Here is a 23237-nt window from a genome sequence, read left to right as displayed (position 1 = left end):
ATGAAGACAAGAAGGGAGAGACGAAAAACAGAGCAAATGAAAGCATGTCTCACCATATTTACAGATGTCCCTTTCTCTCCAGCTGAGGGGTGCTTGGTCTTGCTTTTTCTGAAACAACATGAAAGTGAGGAAGGTCAACAGAAGCCAGTGGTTACAAAGCGAACACACACACACAGTCAGATAGATGCTATCAGCATCCAGCTTTGGTTAGGGCATAAAAGTCCTTGGTTGATAACGACAGTCCAGTCAAACTGTGAATGGTGCGTGACTCAGGTTTTTTCAGAAGCAGAGGATGACCTTCACTGCAATTTTTTTTCTTTCTTATTAGACCAAGCAAGCTCACACTTATTATATTGTAATTTACTTCATGTTAATTCTTTTTTATTTCATTCCTCCATCCTCTGGCATTAATCTTGTGAAACAAATGCATGTGGAGTAGCGTTATGTCTCATTGTGAATCCCTGCGGGTGGCTGTAGCTATAGGAAACTGTTGATATGGTGAGAGAATGACGAAAGGAAAGTAAGCACCTATGTCCATTAGGGAACTTGAGAACTGTTCTACCTCCCCATCTCTTTTCTCTCACTTTGGAGGGTGAGGATCTGCATCACATAATATGTGAGATCTCACTCTTGTGCTGCAAAACGCAACGTGGCAAGAAACTACATTTCTGGTTTAGAACAGGTGCAGAAGTCACACGTCATCTTATTGTGTGAAAATATATCTGAATGTTAAAGGTACCATAGTCACGTGTGTCAGTTCCATGTTACTGGAGCTAGATATTGTCTCCTCTAGTAAGCTGAAACTCTTTGGTACAAACATATGGCCATGATACCCCAAGGGGACCAGGAGAAGGTGAAGAGAGCTCCCCTCAGATTTTCATAATAACATCACACAGGAGGGGGTTTAAGGCAAAATGACATGAAGGCACAAAGTCATATGAGAATCACTACAATTAACTTGTGATTTTTAGAGTGAGACCATAAAAGATGTCAGTAGTAATCCTTGGAATTTAAAAGAAACAGTGCAGTAGAGTATGTTTAAATCAATAGTGGGAGATCAATAGAGGGAGGATCGGTATTTGTAGATGACAAAGTCTATTTGAACTGATGAACTACTGAAGACTCGGCCCCTCAACATTACTAACATCCCATGGGCAGCCTATATATTATTCCTGAGATTGTGAGAATAGTGTGGTTTTATTTCCATCATATAAGCTGGTTTGACATTTCTCCACATCCTTCTCTGTGTATCCCATGGCAACAAAGCCACAGTGCAGCCTCTGATTGGTCCTTGAGGGTTCTGGGGGGGAAAAAAAAAGACATAGGCTGTTCTATTGCTTCTGCCTGGATCAGAGTCTGATCCTTTTTTAAACCGTAGGGTGTCCCATTGCTTTAGCCTGCCGAGGAATTCGCTGGTGAGGGGTGGCGTGAGGCTGCTCTGACTCTAGCCTGTCTCCTCAGTGTCCTGTAAACATCATTTCATCTGTACTGGCACTCGCAGCCATTAACGTTCATTACTGCCACTCCGCTCAGAGCAGGGGATAAAAGAGATGGAAAGGATGGATGGAGGGAAGAGAAAGAAGGGAGGAGAAGAGTTCAGAAGAAGTAGAGACACACAAAAGAAGGAGCGGATGATGAGAGTGATCTGGGAGGGCATGAACTGCTGGCAGCAGAGATGATAAAACTCTGGCTGTTCTCATTATTTTATTATTTCATCCTTCACCCTACATTTTCCACGGTTCAAGTCATGTGACTGTCTTACCTTTGGCAGCCAACGCAGACAAGGACAATAAGGATGGTGACCACAAAGGCCGACGCTGCTGCGATGGCTCCCAGGAGCAGCAGGTTTTGATAGGTTGGGTCCTCTGCACTTGTTCCGTTGCTGACATCCATGACACTCACTCCGTCTTGCTCACTCCCTCACTTTCACTCAAGCTCAAACTCTGCCACTCAGACCGTCTGCTCAGGAAAACCTACACAGATACAAAAGGGAAAAAAAAAGCAAAGAAAAAGATACAACATATGAGTGACATGAGAGATAAGAAGAAACTGGAGAAATGCTGCAATGAGCGAGGTGAGAAATAGTGTGTGAGCGCTTGGTTCGCCTCTGGCTTTTTGTCACTGTCTCTTTCTGACATATCAGTTTCTATTTTTGACTCGCTAGAATAATGCACAGAAAATAGAACACCTTACAAGGCAGCCAGTTGGAGCATGCCAAAAACAGTTTCATCACACACTTTCTTTTTTGCTGTTAAAAAAAGATCAAATGATACCGTAACATTCATTTGACTAGCCAGAGAGATACTTGTGTTAGTTTAACTGGAAAAACCAACTGAGCTCCCGAGAGTAGTGCCTTACTGACGGAAGGACCAGACTCACTGCTGCTACGCTTCATTTGCTGGCTTTCTTGTTCTCCAATCAGAAGCAGTTCAAAGACTGACAACAAGATTTTTAATGTTTCAAACAGTCGTAGATATTGTGGTAATTGCTGTACTTCACACTCGCCTCAAGCCCTTTTACCTCTCTGATATACACAACAATAAGCAAACTCTATACAACTACCCACTCCATAAACATCCTCATGTCAGACAAAATGATCCTTGAGGAGATTTGCATGCTGTTCCTGCATTAATGGATTAGTTGAGAAAGATCTGACTACACTGTGTAAAACTTTGCAGAGTTTTCCATATACTGGGACAATAAGAAGCAATAATACCAGGTGCGAAATTATTATATATATATATTATTTACTGATTGAAGTACTGTACTTAAATAGGATGAAACAACTGATAATTTTTGTGATTCATATTTTAGATTAAATTCTTTTCGTTCCCCTGCATGATTGTACTTTTCCTGTAAACAAGTTAGTATATATCTATATATATATACATATATACATACATACATACATATACATATATATATATACATATATACACACACACATATATACACACATATATATATGTATATATATATATATATAAAATGTTGCAATGTAGAAGTACAAATATTCTCATACATTACATAAGTCAAATATAATGCAAAAGAAGTCATAGTGTCATAATGTCATAATTAGACATTATGAGTTTTTTTTCACAATTAGGCGTTTCTTATTTTACAGCAAATGCTTCTATATGTTTACTTAACTAAATATCTGATAACAGAAGTTTGTCTTCAAGTGGTATATTTTTAGTAAAGGATTTCAGTTCTTTTTTTCACTTAAGTTACTGTTCATATAAATATGTTGGCTGAACAAAGTAGTTTTTAGAGAAGCGATTTAAAGAAAAAAAAACTTGCATTTTACCAAGAAAATTTCAAATCTTTAAATCTTAAATTTCAAATCTTAAAAACATCTATCTATCCACCCATCCACCCATCCACCCATCCACCCATCCATCCATCCATCCATCCATCCATCCATCCATCCATCCATCCACCCACCCATCCATCCATCCATATCTAAAAAATATTTATGGAATGTAGCTATTTATTGTTGTATTTTTATATTCACAGTTTCAGAATTAGAGTTGATGCAGTTTCGAATTGGTAAGAATTATTTAATTATGGTAAGATTAAATTAACCAATGGTATTTAGTCAGTTAGGCTAATATATTTACTGGCATAGTATTTTTTATTTATTCAACTGTGTTCTTTTGTGAAATACAATTTAAAAACATCCTGGTCTCCACGATTATGAACCAACATTTAAACAAGATATTTTGACCTCATTCTATACTACCCCTTGTATGCTTCAATCTCAATAGTTTATATTTTACCAAGCTAATGTCAGCTTCATGTTACATCTAGTTAGTCAAAGTTAGTACAACTAATCCCTACACAAGGAATCACTACATTAAACGGACATCTAAGTTTATTATGACGCGACAAGATCCTTGAGTTCAGCCTCCAAACTGTCACTTGAACACAGATTATGTTCAGGTTCGGGAACCACGTCAGCTTACAGTTACTGACTTATCAGCATGAGATTTGTTGGAATTAGACAGCTGTCCATACCTGTCCTCTCTGCTCTGTGTATTTCCCGGAGGCACAACAGCATACAGATTGACGGACTAAATACGCTGCACATTCCTCTAGAAACAGAGACAATGGCAGCAATGTGGTGAAAGTATTAGATTAGAGAAGAATCCAAATGACAAAGCAAGCAGGCGCAGAAGGAGGTCATGGCAAGCTGTATACAACTGTATATGTTGTGTGTGTGTGTGTGTGTGAGACGGAGAGAGATATTCTGGAATATACCACCACAGGATCTGGCTCTGGCTTTCTGTTTCTTGGAGATAAAACTGCATCTTTTTTTCTCCATGTCCTCTTTTCTTGGTCCCTCTCCCTCTCCCTCTCTCTTCTCCTCCAGATCTCCTCTCCTCCTCCTCTCTCTGTCTGTCTGCCTGACCCTGCAGATATGTGAGGCGATGCACAGCGAATGAATTAGCAGAGCAGAGGCCTCAGACAGCCCTTTATGGAATAGACAGACAGGCAGGCAGGCAGGCAGGCAGAGTACATCACAGTGGAGGGAGGAAAAATGAGAGGAAGGCAGTGAATGAAAGGGAAGGGTAAGAGAGAGGTGATGAGACACAGGAGCAAATGAGTGGGATGAAACAGAGAGAAAGGTGGGAGAAGACGCGAGAGGAAGAGGGGAGCACACTTAAAATACATGAAGCAGGAATGAGGAGGAGAGGGTGTGATAAACAGTGGGGGAGGGAAGGGAGAAAAGGGAGTGATGAGACGAGGAAGATGAAGACAGTGAGAGAAATAGTGGGGAAGCCTGGGAGAATGTGCGATGAGCGCAGGGAGGGAGGGGGAGAACAGAGAGCGAAGAAAAAAAAAGGAGGCAATGAGAAGGAGGTCATCAGCGGTCTGTTTCTGCCTGCATTTTGTCAGCCCCCTTCTGAAATATTCAGAGGAGAAACGCATACAACGGGTGCGTTTCTGAACTGCCAGTGAACACAGTGCAAGACGGGAGCACATGTCTAGCAGCATAGTTAACAGTATGTGAAGCTCACAAGTGGTGAACAAGACTCAGGAGGATGAGACTTTTTTTTTTTTTTTACATGACGCACAACGTTTCCTGCTGCACGCTCGACAGTGACACACAGTTGAGCTGCGAGGATGTTTATTCCAGCATCTGTCTTCGTTTCAGGACATTATGAGTAAAATGATGACAGTGATAATAACAGCATATTGAGAATGATGACAACGGCGGTGATAGCCTTATTGAAGCCTGCTGCTGGTGATTAGAATAAAGATGGCAGTGATGATAATGACGATGATGAAGGGTGCAGTTACTAATAATGACAGGGATCATGGTGATAATGAGGTCAAAGTGAGAGTTGCAGAGACACACTTGAGGGGCGGATGCAAGCAGCAGAACTGGCAGAGCAGCGAGCAGGATGCAGCGGTGCAGCACAACCACAGGGTGGGAGGTTTCCTCTGCATGTCTCTCAGATCACACACACACGCAGAGAGAGAGTATAAAATGCTAGATTTTTATGTTGCAAATCTACCAACAATCTTTGGATTACACAATCACTTTGCAACCACAAGTCAAACCAGCGCGCTGTTTAACCGTCAAATGTACAACTGGGGTCTAGCAGGCTCTGCAGTCTTGTTATTTTTCATCATCTCCTCAGATAAAGCTAATTATAGATTCTACTTTCAGTTGCTTAAAATAGAGTGTTGAAAACGAAATCAGCTAATTTTTCATGTGCACCAAAAAAAAAAAAAAAAAGTTTTTGAGGCAAGCAGAGGCTCAGTGTGTCCTCAATTTTCACCTCTTGGATTTAACAGAACACAATTCAATTTCTTTATGGAATGTATTTATGAAAAAAAGCAACATCTCTCTATTGAAATGAATTCACAGATCCTGAAAACCTAATAATGCAAATTCCAGTGTTTTTATGTACTATTTGTTTATTTGGACCTAATTTGACGATGACATCTCTCACTGGGATCTCTTTGATTACAGAATTGCTTCAAAAGAGGGGCATTTTTTTTTAAGGTTTAAAAATAACCGTAACCTGATTCAGTCCTGTTTCTTGGATGACATTTACATTTCTATCTACATTGTGGATTACATCATGACTTGTTATAAATTGTTAATGCTTTCTGTGGTTAAGAGATGTTGGTTCAGCTTCCTGTGTACGGTAGCTTTTACTGAAAGAGCAGGATGGTCTGAACACAATCGACTTCAACGCCAACAGAGCCAAATGCTGCACAAAGCATAAACTGGGCAGCTTTGGGGAGTCTGGGTATATATATAAAGTATATTAAGGTTAACCTCAGCATTTCACAGGTGATTCCCTACAGTCATCTAAAATTAAAGAAATCTGTGCAGCTGCTCTTAATCTTACTTGTGCACAAGAAGGCTCTCTTACAGCAGCTCACATTCAAAGCTGCTCTTGCTGGGCTTCTGATTGACAAGCTTAATAAAAGAATCTTTTTTTTTGAAATACTGTACAAAGTGCTACGACACTGAAGCATATAGAGCAGAGTTAATTACAGAAGTTGACGGAGCTCAAAAAATACGTTGTGTTATGATTTAAATCCCTATCCAGTCACTGATTTAACCCCTAAAGAATCCATTAAAAAGGTTTGTTTTTCTATGAAAATAATCAATTCACGCCTGAAAACGGCTTAGCTACAACCCTAGACCAAGGGTGTCTAACTCATCTTAGTTCAGGGGCCACATTCAGTCCAATTTGACTTTAAGTAAAATCACAGCATAATAACCTATATATAGCTCCACATTTTCCCTTTGTTTTAGTGGATAAAAATACATTCTGAAAATGTTCACATTTAAGGAATTATTTTTTTACAAACCATCATGAACAACCTGAAATTTCTTCTGAAAAATAAGTTAAATTTCAACAACATTATGCCTGCGTTTATCATTTACACATTACAACTTCTAGATCACAAAGGAACAAAACTGTTCAGCCATCTGGAACTGGACAACATAGTATTTTATTTTATGATCAAAAATGACAAAAGTCAGACAAAAAAAGACAAAAAATGAACAGAAACAAGACAAAATATTACAAAAATAAGACACAAAACGACAAAAAAACAAAAGAGAGACAAAAAATTTGACAAAAAAGTTACAAAGTGACAAAAAATTAACAAATGACACAAGCAAGACAAAAAAACCAAAATAAAAACGATTTAAAAAAAAACAGCGAATAAAGCGAAACACAAAAATGACAAAAATAAGACAAAAAATGCAAGCGAGACAAAAAGGAAACACAAATTGACAAAAACCAGAAACAACAAAAAATGACACAAGTCAGACAAGAAAAGACAAAAAAACAACAAAAACAAGACAAAACATTACAAAAATGAGCCACAAAACGACAAAAGAACAATGAACAATCTAGTTACTTGATGATCAAAACAACTTGTCATGGTCTAGAAATTATTTTAAATTTAGGTTTTTACTAATTTACAATCTGCAGTTCCTGTCTTCTCTAGTTTTTCCACTTTACAAAGTCATCCTGCGGGCCAGACCGGACCTGCTGGAGGGCCGGTTTTGGCCAGCGGGCCGCAGTTTGACACCCGTAGAGTCTAGAGTCTAGACTGTTGATGCCTTTGAATTATGCAGATCTATTATGCCCCAGTCTCTCTCTCCAGCATATGGAAATGTTTACAAGTACAAAAACTAGGATTTTCACCAGATGGGGACTTCAATTTATTTTATTGAATTAACAACAAGTAGTGCATCTCCAGTATCTGTTGGGTGCAGAAAACATACACATACACGTTCTGTGCATCTTTGCAGTATTGGGAAGAAAATAAGCAATATTTGAAAGCAGAGACCAACAATATATGCCGTGTTCATCACACACTGGTACCATTCATGCTCAGAAGACGTTTACTGCCTCTCAGTTTTTACATAAAATTATTTTGTACCCATGTCTGTAAATTATTAGTTTGAGTAACTGACACACAGCATATCTTCATGAGTGAAATTAACCCATTTTTATCCCGAAATCCCCAAAAGGCTGCATCAACACAGAAGACAGAAAACCCTGCTTGCAAGGGAATCCTCATGTTTTTTTCATTATCCAAATAATTCAGCAATTGTTGTCTATATTAATAGTCAATTTGGAAAACTTTGAATGATTCCAATGTGGCAAAATGTGGAAATATTTAGGCTTAAACAGGTATCAATTGTAGTTCTCAGCTGAGCAAGTGACTGGATGACGCCTTTTTATTGTGTTCTAACTCTGGGTCAGTGGTCACTCTCTCCTTTGTATTTGTCAGCCAAAGCTGCCTGCACTTATCACTTAAACACTCCCCAAAAACCTTCTTCTCCCTCTCTACAGTGGATTAGCAAAGCTAGCATCCATGTAATTTTCATAATTGTAGCCAGACATTCACAAGGCCCTGCCATGATCCTGAGCACAGCTTTCAGTCTCTGTCATCACATTAGGAAAAATCTAACAAAGTGATTATTATCAACGATGACAGTGAGATATGAGGACTGCTTTGCCTGAGTGTGTGCATGTTTGTGCATGAGGAAGTGTGAAGCGCTACTTTTGCTCAATAATCAAGGCATCAGTTAGAGACCAACAATCCTCGCCGGGTGGTGTGAAATATTTTCAGTTAGATCACCTCCTCGGCACAGGCCTGCAACTAATACCAACCTGTAAATCTGCCCTCTTTATGCCCCAACTCCAAATCTAACCGTCACGCTATCTGAGGATCACCCAACGATGCGGACGTAATCTGTGATGGACGGAAATGGCGATGATAGAAAGGAAGAGGGGAAGTGTCGAGGATGCATCTTCCAAACAGGCCAGTTCATCAGAGGCCTGTAGAACAGCACATTACAGCTGAGAGGAGACGAGAAATCACATCATGTCCATGGCAACCTCCAGCCCCGCGGGACACCGCTGCACTGAGCATAACAACATGGACTGATGGGGAGACAGAGAAGTAAAAAGGCAGCGAGAGAGAGGGGGGGGGGGCTGTACAGCTTAACCCTCTGACATTTTTGCTATCAGCTGGTATCTCAAAGCCTCACACACACACACACACACACACACACACACACACACACACATGCTGAGGACTAAGACCTTGTACAGCTACTTGGAAATTCAGTTTGCAATTTAATGCCTATTCCAGGGTGACCTGTTACAAGTGGTCACATAACAGATCAAGTGAACATAACCTGCTGAGCTATTTGTCCTGGATGAACGTTGTAATCTCATAAACACACAAAAAAATATGATTTGGAGTCTGCTAAAAGCTTTTGGCCTTCTCTTAAATACTCATTAAGTGTAAATATGATCATTTTGCAACTCTTTGGTGCTACATTGCAATATCACGTGTATTTTAAAATACCCAGAGATATTTTATATTGAATAGATCCCATGCACAAAATGTGATTATTGAACAACAAGTATTTTCTGGGTCAATATATAATTGAGGGACTTTTGAAGTCCATGGGATATATCTTGCATACATTTTTATTAAAAATAAAAAAAAATAAAAATTTAAAGTTTTTTCTGTTCATTATGATCATTTCTTTACAAATTTCATAGTTATTTATTATGAAAATAATCACATATTAATAAAAAAAAAGACTAGATATCACTAAAATGTCAACTAAATAACCGTCCAAATTTAATAACAACCACCTTCTAATTAGCTAAACAATAATAACATGAGTTTATTCAAAATTTGTTTTGATTGTGTTTTTATTAAGTTGAGATAATCATGACAGATGTTTCTTTTTTGGCAATATATCAATTTTTTTATGGAAATTAACAAATTGTATCTGTGTCCAAGAAATCACTTTCAGCTAAGTTACCCATTACAAAAACACCTCTCAAGGAAGTGTGTTAATTCCAGATCACATGACCTGCTCCATATGATGTCATTTCCTCCTGAAGAAAAGACTGGCAAGACTCCAAGGCTTTCTGAGTTATTTAATATAAAGTAGTGTGTGAGTCAAGTGTGGATTTATGGCATGTCAACAGTGTTACTACAATATATTTATAAATAACTATCAATTCCAATTTTACTCAATTGTCTATACAATATTGTAGAAGAATCTTTCTCCAAAAATGCCATGTGGTGTTTGGTTATAGGCGTCCATGTTGATTTTAGGCCTGAAAACAGCAAAAGTGTCAACTATGATGCCTGTCAACTATGTTACAAAAAGTCCTGCAATTATTTTTGACCCTTCTGTGTAGAAGTCCATTGTTGTCCAAGTCAATTACAAACACACAGATATAGTAAGCCACTGGTCCTTTATTACTGTGAACACAACCACTGCAGTTTATTTTGAGTCAAGTCACCGTTCTACTGCTGTAAATACTCACTAGAGCAACAAAAGCGTATTGATCTGTGGTTGAAATAGTCCCCAACAAATGTGCTGTTAAGTGCTGTTTGATAAAAACTACAGCGGTCTTAAGAAATGACACAAAAGAATTAAAGTAAACCACCTCTTTAAAAGATTTCTCACAATGCGGATGCACTAATCTATTAAGTCTTTTTGTGGGATATTCTAACAGTTACAAAATATGGAATATCATTTTAAATATTTGATTAAGAGTAACATTATATTATTGTAGTATTACAATACTTCCATTTGTACTATGTCCTCATACATTGTTATGTAATATGCATGTAAATAAATTATAAGCTGTATATTATGACTGCAGTTATGTCGTGTGACTGCGAGTCTACTTTTTGTTGATTTAAAAACCCTATTTGCTTTTCTGCCACATTTTTTTCTGTCATGGCAATGGCTAAAAAAAGAAAGCTTTAGTATCTTAAGGGCAGTTGGTTAAAAATGTTAAATAGATAAACACTTCTAAAATCCACTCTCTATTCTCTGCAGAGGACAGTTGGCAGCTCTACTACGGTTGCTGTTGGGCATAAAGAAACTGTTTGTTTTATCTGTTCCACACCCGATCGAGTGCCTATGATGTCCTCAAATGGCAGCCCTTGTGTTGTTTTATTTTTAGAGTTACACAAGATTTTGACATTTCAGTTGTTTGCCTCATCCTTTCTTACATGGCGAAATCTTTCCACCATAGTACAACAAAGAAAATCCCAAAGGTTGCACAACAGATTTTCTTTGTTTCTTTGACTTTCAGGGTAGATGTGTATTTTAACTGCTGAGTGCAGGATGTGGCGAGCAAATAGCATCTGCCATAAATGGGGGGGGGGACTAAATGATGAAGTGTGATAAATGAAACTGTTAGTCTACACAGCCTGAAACCCAATACTGAATTGGAGCATTTACTCTTGATGTGTATGTAAATTTAAGACCTGATGGGAAGTGTGTGAGAGATTTTCCTCGTATAAAGAGGATGTGCGGGTCAAAGCTAATAAAAATGGGAGGAACAGACAAGATACAATTTGTTCTATCTCTGCTTTCTGAGTGGACAGAGGACAGTTCCAGTGAGAGACTACATAAGCCGCAAATACAGTATAGTGCTGATCCTACAGACTCAGGGAAGGCAAGACCCCATTTTCCTCTCAGTTGACTCGACTTAATTAACCAGAATGAGTCAGAAGCAACGTTCAAGATTTAAGATTTATCCTTCTGGGATTGGGGATCTCTCTTTCTCTCCCCCTCTTTTCCACTCTCCCTCTCTAACTCTCTGTTTATGGTTGACTTCAGTGCTAACTTCCTGCTCATTACTTTAATGATGGTTCTACTGTGAGCTTATGCTCACGAGTGCAGTTTGCGTTTTAATGCTGCAGTTTGGGAATAGCAAGAAATACATGCACACACACAAACACATGCATATGGCGACAGAGAAACAAATGAAATCAAAATACCACAAATGCATTATGTATGTGTGTCGTAGCGAAAACTAGGAGAAAAACTTCCAAAATCCAAGAATTTTTCACACCATGCATCAGCGTGAAAGTTGCATGATACCCACAGTGCCGTGTGACCGTGCATACTCAGATTTACAGCGAATAAAAGAGTTAATGACACAAGGAAAAGTCATCGAGAAGCTGGGTAAAGAGCGACAAACATCTTTCTTCTCCTCTGAAGTATCAGCATAACTCCCTATATAACTGTAATACAGAGAAAGAGTCTGACAGACAGATATATCCAACCCCAGCTCTCTGCTTTTGCTTTAGATGCATTATTCATCTGTGTGCCAATTTGGAGGAACCCTCCCAATCCCCCAGCTGGCACCAAAAAGACGAGAAGCGAGAGAGAGACAGGCAGACTAGAGAAAAAGAAGTCACAGCGAGAACGTCAGAAAAAAGAAAGATGGAAAAAGAGAGAGGAGAGGGAGAGGAAAACACCAGAACAAAAGGATGGGTGAGACAGATGCGGAAAAAGCGGGAGCAAGAATGGCTCAATCTCTCAACTGCAATGTAGTGAAACATCCAAACAGGATTTCAAACGATCCAGGGAGACTTCTCCCTACATGTTTTGATATTCCCAGCTCTGTCTGACTTGTCTGCACAGAGCAGATTAATGACGATTTCCACACTAAAGACTCTTAACCCTGTAGAAAACGCAGAGGGATAGGGGCATGAGGCTCACTTCTTTTAGCCTGAAACCAAACTGCAGACTGTTGCTAAATCTCACTCTCACACGCTGCAGTATAAATGCCAGTGCTAGCATGCTGTCAGACATATGCGAACACTTTCATAACTGCATGATGACACCAGGAACTAACATTTTTTTCTGCCGAGCACGCTCTGCCGTCAACTTAAGTGTCTTGATAACGTCAGGATCATCCCAGCGTCTCTCCCAGTCGACTCCAACCAGGCTGGCAGCTGTTGTTGAAGCTGTCCATCCTGGGACAGCGTGCCCTAGATTTAACCCCACACATTCAGCGTGTCTCGTACTTGCCCCCCTTCTCCAGGTTTGCTACCTATTATGGCAGCAGGCTGTCACACGCGCAGACCAGACCTCCTCAACGTTGCAGCCTAGCAGAAGACAAAGTGGTCACTCATAGTAGCACCTCCTCACCATGATGAGTGTGTGTGTGTGAGTGTGTGAGTGTGTGTGGGGGGAAGAGGGGGAGGGTAAGTGTGTGGGCTGGATCAGGAGGATTGCTGTTTAATCTGCCGCTGTCTCCCCATAACGGCGCTTTCAGACCTAACAGCTGGTTGTGTCTACCCCCATACCCATGTCACTGCATCACGTAGAGAACTAACAGGACTTTTCCTTTTGCTACTGTGGACCATCACCGTCTAACCTCAGTTTCCACGAACACTGCACAGCGTCTGTATAATATCTGATATGTGATGTAAGCTTCGCTACTTCACGCCTCCTCCGACTATGCGATCATCTCTCCTGTAAGCGTTACGAAATGGCATTAATGAACGGTGCTGCGATGAAGGGCGTTGGCTCGTGCTCCTCTGCTGGAGGATCTGTCAAACCGTGGAGCTGCTCTGAGGATTCGCCTGTCAGATTTGGCCTTATTTGTCAGTTTGCTGTGATTCTGCTCCCTCAGTTTTGTCGTGTCACCATTTTGATTGCTTCAGAGGGCTCCTGGGAGTCGCTCGCATAGAGAGTATATGCCATGCCTCGTGGCTGATTTACATCAGGTCAGTCTTTACAGAGACAGACGGAACGCCAAAAGCTCTGCAAATAACACTAGTTATGAGGATTTAAACAGATACGATAATCTCCAGAGATGCTGTCACCGCCATCGAATTGCGAAAATAGGTCTCACCCTTCATGTGAGAATTCATGTTGGAATATTGTGAATTTAAAATGCTCTACACATTTGCATGCCTCAGTTTGATGTATCATGATCTCTATATCTTTCAATAATACACTGAAAGATGTATCCCCACTAACTATGGCCGGTGTTAAATCAACACTGTGTCCAAAAAAGTACATTAGAAGCTTTGCAAAGGTAGGAATTGCAGCAGACATTGTGGTAGATGGCTTTAGACTGTAGCTCATAAACTAACTCACTGCAGTATATAAAGAAACATTTTTAAGCTTCAGGCTATGTGTGGCTGTTGCTATGTGATCGATATGCTTCTCTTGTACAAATGGACTCAAAAGCATTCCAGAGTCACATGCTCCCTCAAATCATTTATGGCAGCCTGCAGGGATCACAATCACAAATCAGCTCAATGGAAAAAAAAAAAAAAAAGATGCAACGGGTGACAGGGGCATCACAGTTTGTGTCCTCTTATTTTTAATTTACAAACGCTGCCATTTGTTAGGTTGTCAGTTTGTAGCTTAGATCTGTAAATGTCACAAATTCAGTGCAACATCTAATAAGTGCAGGATTACACCCCGTTGTTCAGATGTTCAGATACAATAGAAAAATCCCCACCCAAATGTCAGGGAAGCATGAATGCAAACAGAAACACACATACACACACACACACACACACACACACACACACACACACACACACACACAAACACACACGTGTAGACCCACATGGCAGCACCAGTTCCCAGGTCTCGGGTGGCAAGTGATGTTTTCACACTTATGTGGGGAGATTGCTATTTCTGCACGGAGCCAGATAACTCAATTATTCATCGCGGATGCTGGTGCACTCACTTTACCTCAGTGAGGATGGAGACGGGTGTGTCTTGGCTCGGAGTGTTTGTTCCGCTTGTGCGTGTCTGCGTGCGAGTCTGAGAGTGAGCACGTGTGCGCGAAGACCTCCAACAGAAGATGAACTGCTGACATGCCACACCACACAGTAGGGGGGGAAAGAGGCGAGGGGAGAAAAGGAAAAAGGAGCTGTCATAAACATGGCAATCAAAGCGATATGAAGCGGGAGGTGCGGATCAAAGAGCAGAAGGAGAAGAGGCAAGGAATTAGTTCCCTTATCTTCTCTCTAAGCCAACTGTGCACCTTCCAATCCTCTCTAGCTCAATCAGCGGTTACAAAGAAAAAGACCTTTGGTATTACCAGCAAAACTGAAACCCCACTACCACAACCTTCAACCCTTTTGCACAAGTGGGCTGTTGAAGCATCTTGAGCAGTCTGGTCGGGTGGTCGGGTGGTCGGGAAATGAAGCTTAATATTTACAGTCTTGAATTGAATCTAAACCTGATTTTACTCTTCTCTCTAAACTGAAAAGGCTTCTGCTTCATCATTTGGTCACTGTGGTTTAGAACAGGTCCACCTGACTGGAACTTGCAGGGGTTTCTGATTGCTCTGCCAAACCAAGTACCGGTTAAACTGAACTACATCATGCAACCTAACCACTGCTTAGCAAACTGGTAGATGCTGTGTAAGATGTCTTATCAGGATGCATGAGGCAATGAGATTATCATTACTGTGAATGTGTTGTTGCGCTGTGGTATTATGATCAGCAATGTGTTCTGAAATGTTCCACTGATGCTCATGTTTCCATATTTTTTCACACTTACAAGTACAGGTTTAACATTACATGTATTCACTCTTACTCATCTAGTACAGGACATTGAGCTGGGTACGACACTTCTGCTTGGTATACCCTGTAAACAGTACATGTATATATCTACAAGCCTGAACTCCATAAAGGAAATTCTAGACAGGAAACACTACCCAAAACATTTTGGCAGTGTGTCAGTTATCTACTATTAGCTACAGCATCCTAGTAGGGTTAGCCTTAAAAGCTCAGCAACGTGGTGCAATTATTGATCTTGTATAATGCGTTATCTCCAACTTCATGTTTTCAGTGGTCTTCCTGCACAGTTAGCATCTGTGACAGGTCAACCAACCAGTTACCACATGGAGCTCACATTGAACACTGTCATTGTCCAGTGCAGTTTATTCAAACAAACTTGTTTCATTTATGGTTTTATGTATTTCATACTTGAGTGTATACAAAACAGAGTCTCACAATAGAGCGCTACTTACATTTATGTTGTACATTTTCTGCTACTTTTTTAACTTTTCTTGCTCACAATATACCAGTATTTGAGTGATTATGTGGCTATACGGTAAACATAATGGCAAATGAAACGCATAAACCATGAATTGTGATGTGAAGTTGAATGATTACACCCCTGATATAGAGATTGTGATCCTTGAGAGTGATCTGAGGACTTGATGCATGACACTGACAATGGATTTAATTCCACCAGTGAACCATATTAAAGTAAGAAACCTGCTCCCCGCTAATTTTTTTTTTCCTATCTGAAAGCCTTATCTTGACAGAATACGTCTTGGAATCATGATAGTTTACTTGTTGATTAGGTGATGCTAATCTAAATATTTGAATCACATCATATAAGAGGAAATTTTTCACTTATTTGCCCTGCGTTGCCCAGTATCTGGCAAACATGAAGTGTTGGTGTATAGTAACAATACGTATAAGAATTTCTTTTTTTGGTCTGGTCCATTTTTTGTGTGTGTTTTCTCAAAAAGAACAGCCATGGGAAGCTGTATAAATATTTCTTATCGTGAATTTTATCACCTCAAACTCATTTAAATTGTGTCTACAGCAGATTGAAGTTGAACATCAGATACAGTGACCTCTACAGGACACAGCAACCAGGTTCAAACTAAACAGTTTAAACTGCAGCTTCTGAGCCCATGGTAACACACAACGCAACACGTGTGGGTTCGACCGAGATAACACACATAAAAAGATACAGCACCTCAAACCACAGCGAAGATTAAGACAACAGCCCCAAATTCATCTTCGGAAGGAAGAGGCATGATATATGGAGGAGGTGACCTCGATGGATTCAAACCCGCAACACTGCATGGTTTGCGTTGGGTTTATGGGCAGACGCCCACATTGCCACAGACCTTTAAAAGCTGTGGTTCACTGTGTGACACTGGGAGTCCACAAACAGATGCCGAGTGCTGCCCCAAGAGTCCATTTATCACCCCTGACACCATATGGAGTCAGAGGAAGTCCTGCGCAAACACAGAGCGCACACATAGCCTATAGCCACAGAGACTGTGTCAACATATGCATAATGTAAGTCTAAATAAGATGAAACGTCACAGTTGTACTTTTGAATAGGAGGTAGTTACATGCCCATACACACACACCCACCTGCAAATTCACAGCGAGTATACAAAATGAATATATCTGCACATTTTGCACATTTGTTGCACGGCCTGACATCAATCTTTGACTTCAAACATGTGAAAGTGTGCACATATAGGACAGCTACATAACTCTTTATCAGTGGCAGCCTATCTCTGCTTGTGCTGCTGCCCTTATTTCCCTGAGGACAGCTCTCGGCGAGCCAATTGGAGCAGTTACACATGTCAACACTTCCATGCAATCACTTACCACAGCACGCCCACCCGGTGGCTCTTTTCATCACCTTTACAGTCTGTAACTCTCACAAAGACACGCAGGCTGTATACTGTACATGCATGCGGTAGATTCACAGAAACAAAGAGATGTACATGCACACAAACTTAGCTGTCTCATTTAGCGACATCACACATGCATACACACACACACACACACACACACACACACTTTCCCCACTTTAATCTTTAGGGCAGGCTGACTCTATGAGTGATTTATTTTAAACCATTCCCCGGGGGTTTTACAGGATTGAGCCAGTACTCAACCTGATCACAGCACTCACTTCCTATGTCAGCAATTTATGAATCCACCCCCTTAGAATGAGTTTGCCTAGGTGTGCATGTGTGTTTGCAAGCAAGTTAATGAGGGATAGAGAGGGGGAGAGGTGGGAAGCAGAGAGAGGGAGGGAGAGAGAGAGAGAGACAGGAAGAACAAACTGGCACTGTGATGAGAGTATACAGTAAGTTAGCATACTGTCTGTGAAGCACACACCCCCATGCTTCTGGGTGAGTCACTCTCTGCACTTGCAAGCTTGCAGTCAGTCTCAGCGGCCTCAATGTGCAACACGATTTCTGTTGATGCGTCTTCTTGGGCGCGAACATTTTCATCAAAACCCCCCGACGAAAGCGCAACACGAACCTCGAATGTTCGGTTAAAGCTGAGCTCTGACACAACAAAGTCAAAGCGTGACACACCCTCAACCGTCGCACCACCATCTCCCATTCACCGCCCCGTGCTAAGTACCATCCAGATGACTGTGTCTAATTTCACTGGATACTCCATTTCCATTTGAAAGGTGGTTAGTGCCCATTGAGCAGTGTTATCGTGGCTGTGCAGACAGAGAGAGGATCCCCTGCTCCTCCCAGCCTCAGACGGAGAAGCCATCGATTTGATTCAGTCTTAAAAGCCAGGTCAGCCTCAACAATGGCAGCTTATGGAAAAAGCATTACCACAGGTGAATTGTGAAATGTTAACCTACATGCATGTTTCCCATCACTCTCCCTCCGACTAGCCTACACAACACCACAGATGGAGAGGAGACAGCAGAGAGCTCTGTAGGTTGCTCATCAATGGCGTAATGCAGGCTCCTCTCTAGGTGAGTCATGCTGCCTTGTCTTTACACTTCTTGTCCAAGGCCACCTACCTTACACCTCCACTCAAGCGCAGCTGCTGCCAAGTTACTATGCCTGCTCATCCATTATACTACTCATAGCTTCTGACACTGTAGAAAAGTCGCAGATGACTAATTTTATCCAGCAGAAATGCCTGCTGCCACACTAAAAATGATATGTGGCGTTTTAAGGAGAAATCCATAACTGTAAAGATAAAAAATCATTATCTCATGTCATTTGCCTGAATGAATGATGTTAGATGTTAATAACAGCATATTTTCTGTGGTTGGACTTGCTATCTTCAATATGTAATGCTATTCAGTCATGCTGCTCTGTTCACTTTAGATGATTGACGGTGCTAAAAATCCAGCTCAGGACCACTTAGCAGGTCATGTTCACTCATTAAAAGCTACAGCAAAGCACGAGTAGTAGACATGTACTTTAACACTTACAATTAATGATTTAACTCAACGAATCACAAAATGCAAACAAAACTCAACTTATTTTTCAGATAACACTGCATACAATACATTAAACTTACTAGCTATACTTGCATGTAAGCTTTACTGTACATGCACAAATAACCATATACTAGATATTAGCTATTTAGCATCATGTGACAACATGTAAAGCTGCATTACATCACTAAATAGAAGCGGCAGTCCTTCAGCAAAGCTATCTGTATGAGAAGTTAGATGATCGTTAATTAGTTGAGCGGGAGCTGATGAGTGTTGCCACATAACCCAACGAATGCCACATTTTTGAGGCACATACTGATCATAATATTTTAGTTAGAAAAAAATCCACAACAGAAATAAAAAATTGTTGCTAAACGACCTGAGACATATCTTTGAAATACCTGTTCTGCAAATTCTAGTTGCTTATTGACCAACATATAAACTGGAATCTATTCCAACCATAGCCACTGTACAGAAAAAGTCTTGTGAAAAACACAACACATTTTGGCTTAATTCTATAGAACCAGTCAAACACTGAATCTACTGCACAGAAATGACTAACTTCTTTGAAAAAAAAAAACCCAAAGTCATATTCAGTAACATTTCCAAAGTACCACAGTGTTTCAGTTTGAATGGGCGTCAAAGAACAAGCATTGCATCATAGTTTTACAGGCACTGCTGATCATTATGGGAGCAGCAAATGATATGAGTAATGATTTCATTGACTATCTGACCTGCTGGCCCGCTGGCATGTTTGATGCCAGAGCGATGCATCTGTGCACCAATGTGAATCAGGTTAATATAGTGCAGGCGCTCTTTTAATTGGGTTAGTGCACGGCTTGGTTAATTGGGTTAGCAAAGATTCCATGACAGCCAGCACGCTGACAGACCCAGCTTGCTATCAATCAGATGGGTGAATGAAGGGGACAGCAGGTGCTTTCATTAAACAAGTGCAAGCGCATGAAAATACAATGAACTGCACACAAACGTGTCGGTTTACATTGGAACTCGCTGCCTTAGCTCAGCTGATAAAAAAGAGGGTAAAAAGTGCACAATGTCCCATTAAATAAAATACAAAAAGTGATAAGTATTGACAAAAATGGTAGAAAATAGCTAAATAAATATGGATTTGAGTGTATGCTTGCATGAGTAAGAAGGGACGTGTGCAAGAGAAAGACAGAGACCACTTGGGACCTCAGCTCTCTTTCATGTGGAGGTGAATACATAAATAATAAAATTAAATCATCAAAAACAGCCCAAAAATAGTCCCAGCTACTTTCTCAATAATATACAAAGTAATATATGTTCCACATTCTTCAAAGTTACATCAGCTGATAGCAGTCTTCAAATTTAACAATCTATGTAAAATAAAACATCAAAATGATGACAAAAATATATATTTTTGTGCCAGTTGTGCAGAAATTAAAATGACCTAAGTATAGAGATAACAGTCTTCCTCATTAAAAATGTCATTTTACTGTAAAGCGTAGAAGCACTATTGTCGGTAACGTGGTTGTTTATCTCCAGGCTGTGATGTGCCGCTTTGCTTCCGTAGCTACCCATTATCTGATGGTGGCTAGGTGCAATCTGCAAGGTGTCGGGGGAGCAAAGCACTAAATAAAGATATTTTCAAGGTTTTCAGACACCAAGAAATCTCAACCCCAGTTGTGTCACTTCACTTCCTCGCTTAACACAATCTGCTGCCTCCTGAAATAGCTCAGTGTTTCTCTGAAGCCAGGCTCTTGACTTAACACCGAGATAGACAGATAGGGTGCACGCAGCAAAAAACGGCTATGTCAGTGCAAAAAAACCACACCGCCATCCACGCTGCGACGAGCACACAAACCCGCTGCAAGATCTGAGGCTCCACTTTGTGTGATCCTGCAACGTACTATGTGATATGTAGACGCTTAAATTCGGCTGCTTAGGTTTTGATTCTTGTGATACCGTGTTCAACATCTGACCCTGTGACAAAAGTTTCCTACCTTTGCATCCCCTCTGAAAACCTGAACAGCATAAACTGACCTCACAGAGGACGTGTTTCACATTGTGAAAAAAATCCTGACTGTGGTTAAGTGCCAAAAACCATAATTTAAACCGATTAGCATTCTGTTGTTTATGTTTTGATTTTGCTGTGGACTATTTTTTAAAGCTGAAGGCAGCCTCTGGAGTGGAGTTCAGATGATGTGATCTCTCTTTCCACAAGCCACTCTTATTAAGCAGCACCACTAAAAGCCTGAGGATTCTCTTACTAAACCAATCAATATAGGATCTGTCTTGCCTCGGTCCCCGGAGCACTTCGACTCCACCCTTCATTCTTCCTCCAGCTCTTACTGTCCCCACAGTCTCGCTCATTCATGCTAAGCACCAGGCGAGGAGGATGCTGCCGTGCATGTATGTGTGCATATTGCGATCCTACTGCACATCCGAGACAGATCTGATAGCAAATGTGCCGCTATCTCAAACCTCAGGAGGTGAAACAGGTGAAAGCAGCCCTCTGAGGCAGAGCTGAGGAGCAAACCGCCTGTTAATGAATAAATAAATAGGCCAGTCAGCATGAATGCTCCACTGTCATCGTGTTCTTTGAGTGCACCAGCTGATCTTCCATCGATGACACCTGCGTGACAGTCAGAGGAATCAATAAACGGCTTCTGTTGCAAAGGTGAACTCGCCCACCAGCGCACACTCTGCTTCCACTGTCTGCGTCTCCAACAGGAAGAGACATTTATCGCAGTGACACACCTCAGAGTCAAATTAATCTCACAACTACACTGTTAAAAAAAAAACGCTCCCGTAAAAAAGTGTGAAAATCTGGCAGCAGGGGTGTGAGAAGAAATATGTTAAAAAAACGGTGGAAGCCTCTTCCATTCAAAAACCTGTGAAAATAACAGCAAACATCTGTAAAATAATTATATTTTGTAGATGTAAATACAGTCACACATTGTAAAAGAAGGAATTACTATTTGTAAAAATACAGGCTTTATATATACAGTACAGTAACTACTCCGCCAAGGAACGTGGCTGAGATATGTGACGATTGTCGTACGTTTGTTTGTCTGTCTGTGCGCAACATTACTCAAAAATGGATCAACGGATTTGGATGAAATTTTCAGGGAAGGTCAGAAATGACACAAGGACCAAGTGATTAGATTTTGGCTATAGTCTGGATCCACGGATTTGTTAAAGATTTCTGTATCACTGCAAGATAGCGGCACGGTGTCACTGTAACTATGTATGTACTACACTACATCAGCTGCCTGCTGGCGATCACATGATTGCGACCCTACTACAAGTCTAACGCTGCGGACTTTTCGGGACTTATCCATTGGAAATCATACAATGACTGAGCAGCCTTGGCGGAGTAGTGCGCTCTCCGAGTGCTTTTTTTGTTTTTAGTTTTCACAGTCAACATGTAATTCTCTGATTTTACTACATGTTATCTGTAATTTAACAAAACAGGGAAAATCTGCATCATAAAATAAAAATTCTTTACTATCTTTCAATCCTTAACATATTTAACTAGCATAATTTTATGAGTGATTATCTGTATTTTAACAAAATTCAGTATACTGTTAAAAACTTGCAGTTAATAAATGTTTCATTTGATTTTCCATAGTGTATGTTGATATACATTAGAAGGAATCACACAAGTGTTTACTACATACACACATACAAGTGTCAAGACAGATGGTTTAGGAAGGTGCAGAAACACACATACAACCAGACACAGTCATACATGCTGCACTAAATCCTAAAAATAAATCCTATGCATTTGCATACATATAATAAATTACAGACATGCCTGTGCCTTACTTCTCACTGGGATATTCACACACAGAAAGGTTTTCATATCACAATGCAGCTCCACCAGATGGGGACATCATTGAATTATCTCCATGTGCTGATGCAATAGGCCTATTACTAACTAAATGTGTGTTTGCAAGCTGGCAGCAGGAGTTTTACTTGCACTGTGAGTATAAACTACGGCTCTGGATTGCTATTTTGACAGACGCTGATGTTAATTTTGCTGGGAAAAGATGTGCAGTAATGTCTGAATAAACACACCTGTAGCCAGCAAGACGCTAGCGTGACGCTGAGCCTAAAATCAGAGCATGAAAAGTTACGTAACACTCTCTGTTTTCTTAAAGCAACACAAGGCAGTAGTTTTATTATAGTTAGAGCAAGCCGGTCTAGCAGCACAAAGCAGAAGCGCGACAGAGAAGAGCATCACGTCTACGGTAATGAGACCCAGAAGACTCAGTCTGTTTGTGCAAATTAAACTGTTGTTGGTATAAACACTTCTCCGCCCACAAGAAGTGACAAACTAAAAGAATATAAAGCACAACTATCTCCCTATTTTTTTAAATGAAAATATATACACAGCATCTTCCTGGACACTAGCTGTAAGGCTTTTTCACTG

General features: G+C 40.5%; 1 protein-coding gene across 2 annotated transcripts in view; it reads right to left on the bottom strand.

Moving 5' to 3' along the window:
- LOC111574190 (uncharacterized) overlaps positions 1–23237 on the bottom strand; it is a 42377-nt gene that overhangs the window by 12406 nt on the left and 6734 nt on the right. For both annotated transcript variants that reach the window (XM_023278630.3, XM_023278629.3), the window contains exons 2-3: positions 1763–1973; positions 54–108 (exon numbers count right to left, since the gene is read on the bottom strand). In XM_023278630.3, coding sequence (XP_023134398.2) covers positions 54–108; positions 1763–1893 — 186 coding nt within the window. In that variant the 5' untranslated portion in view covers positions 1894–1973. The remainder of the gene's footprint in view (positions 1–53; positions 109–1762; positions 1974–23237) is intronic.

The sequence above is a fragment of the Amphiprion ocellaris genome, chromosome 8 (genome assembly GCF_022539595.1).
Source record: "Amphiprion ocellaris isolate individual 3 ecotype Okinawa chromosome 8, ASM2253959v1, whole genome shotgun sequence".
Classification (NCBI taxonomy): Eukaryota; Metazoa; Chordata; class Actinopteri; family Pomacentridae; genus Amphiprion; species Amphiprion ocellaris.
The sequence above is the reverse complement of the archived record's forward strand: the minus strand, read 5'-3'. Positions and strand labels throughout refer to the sequence as shown.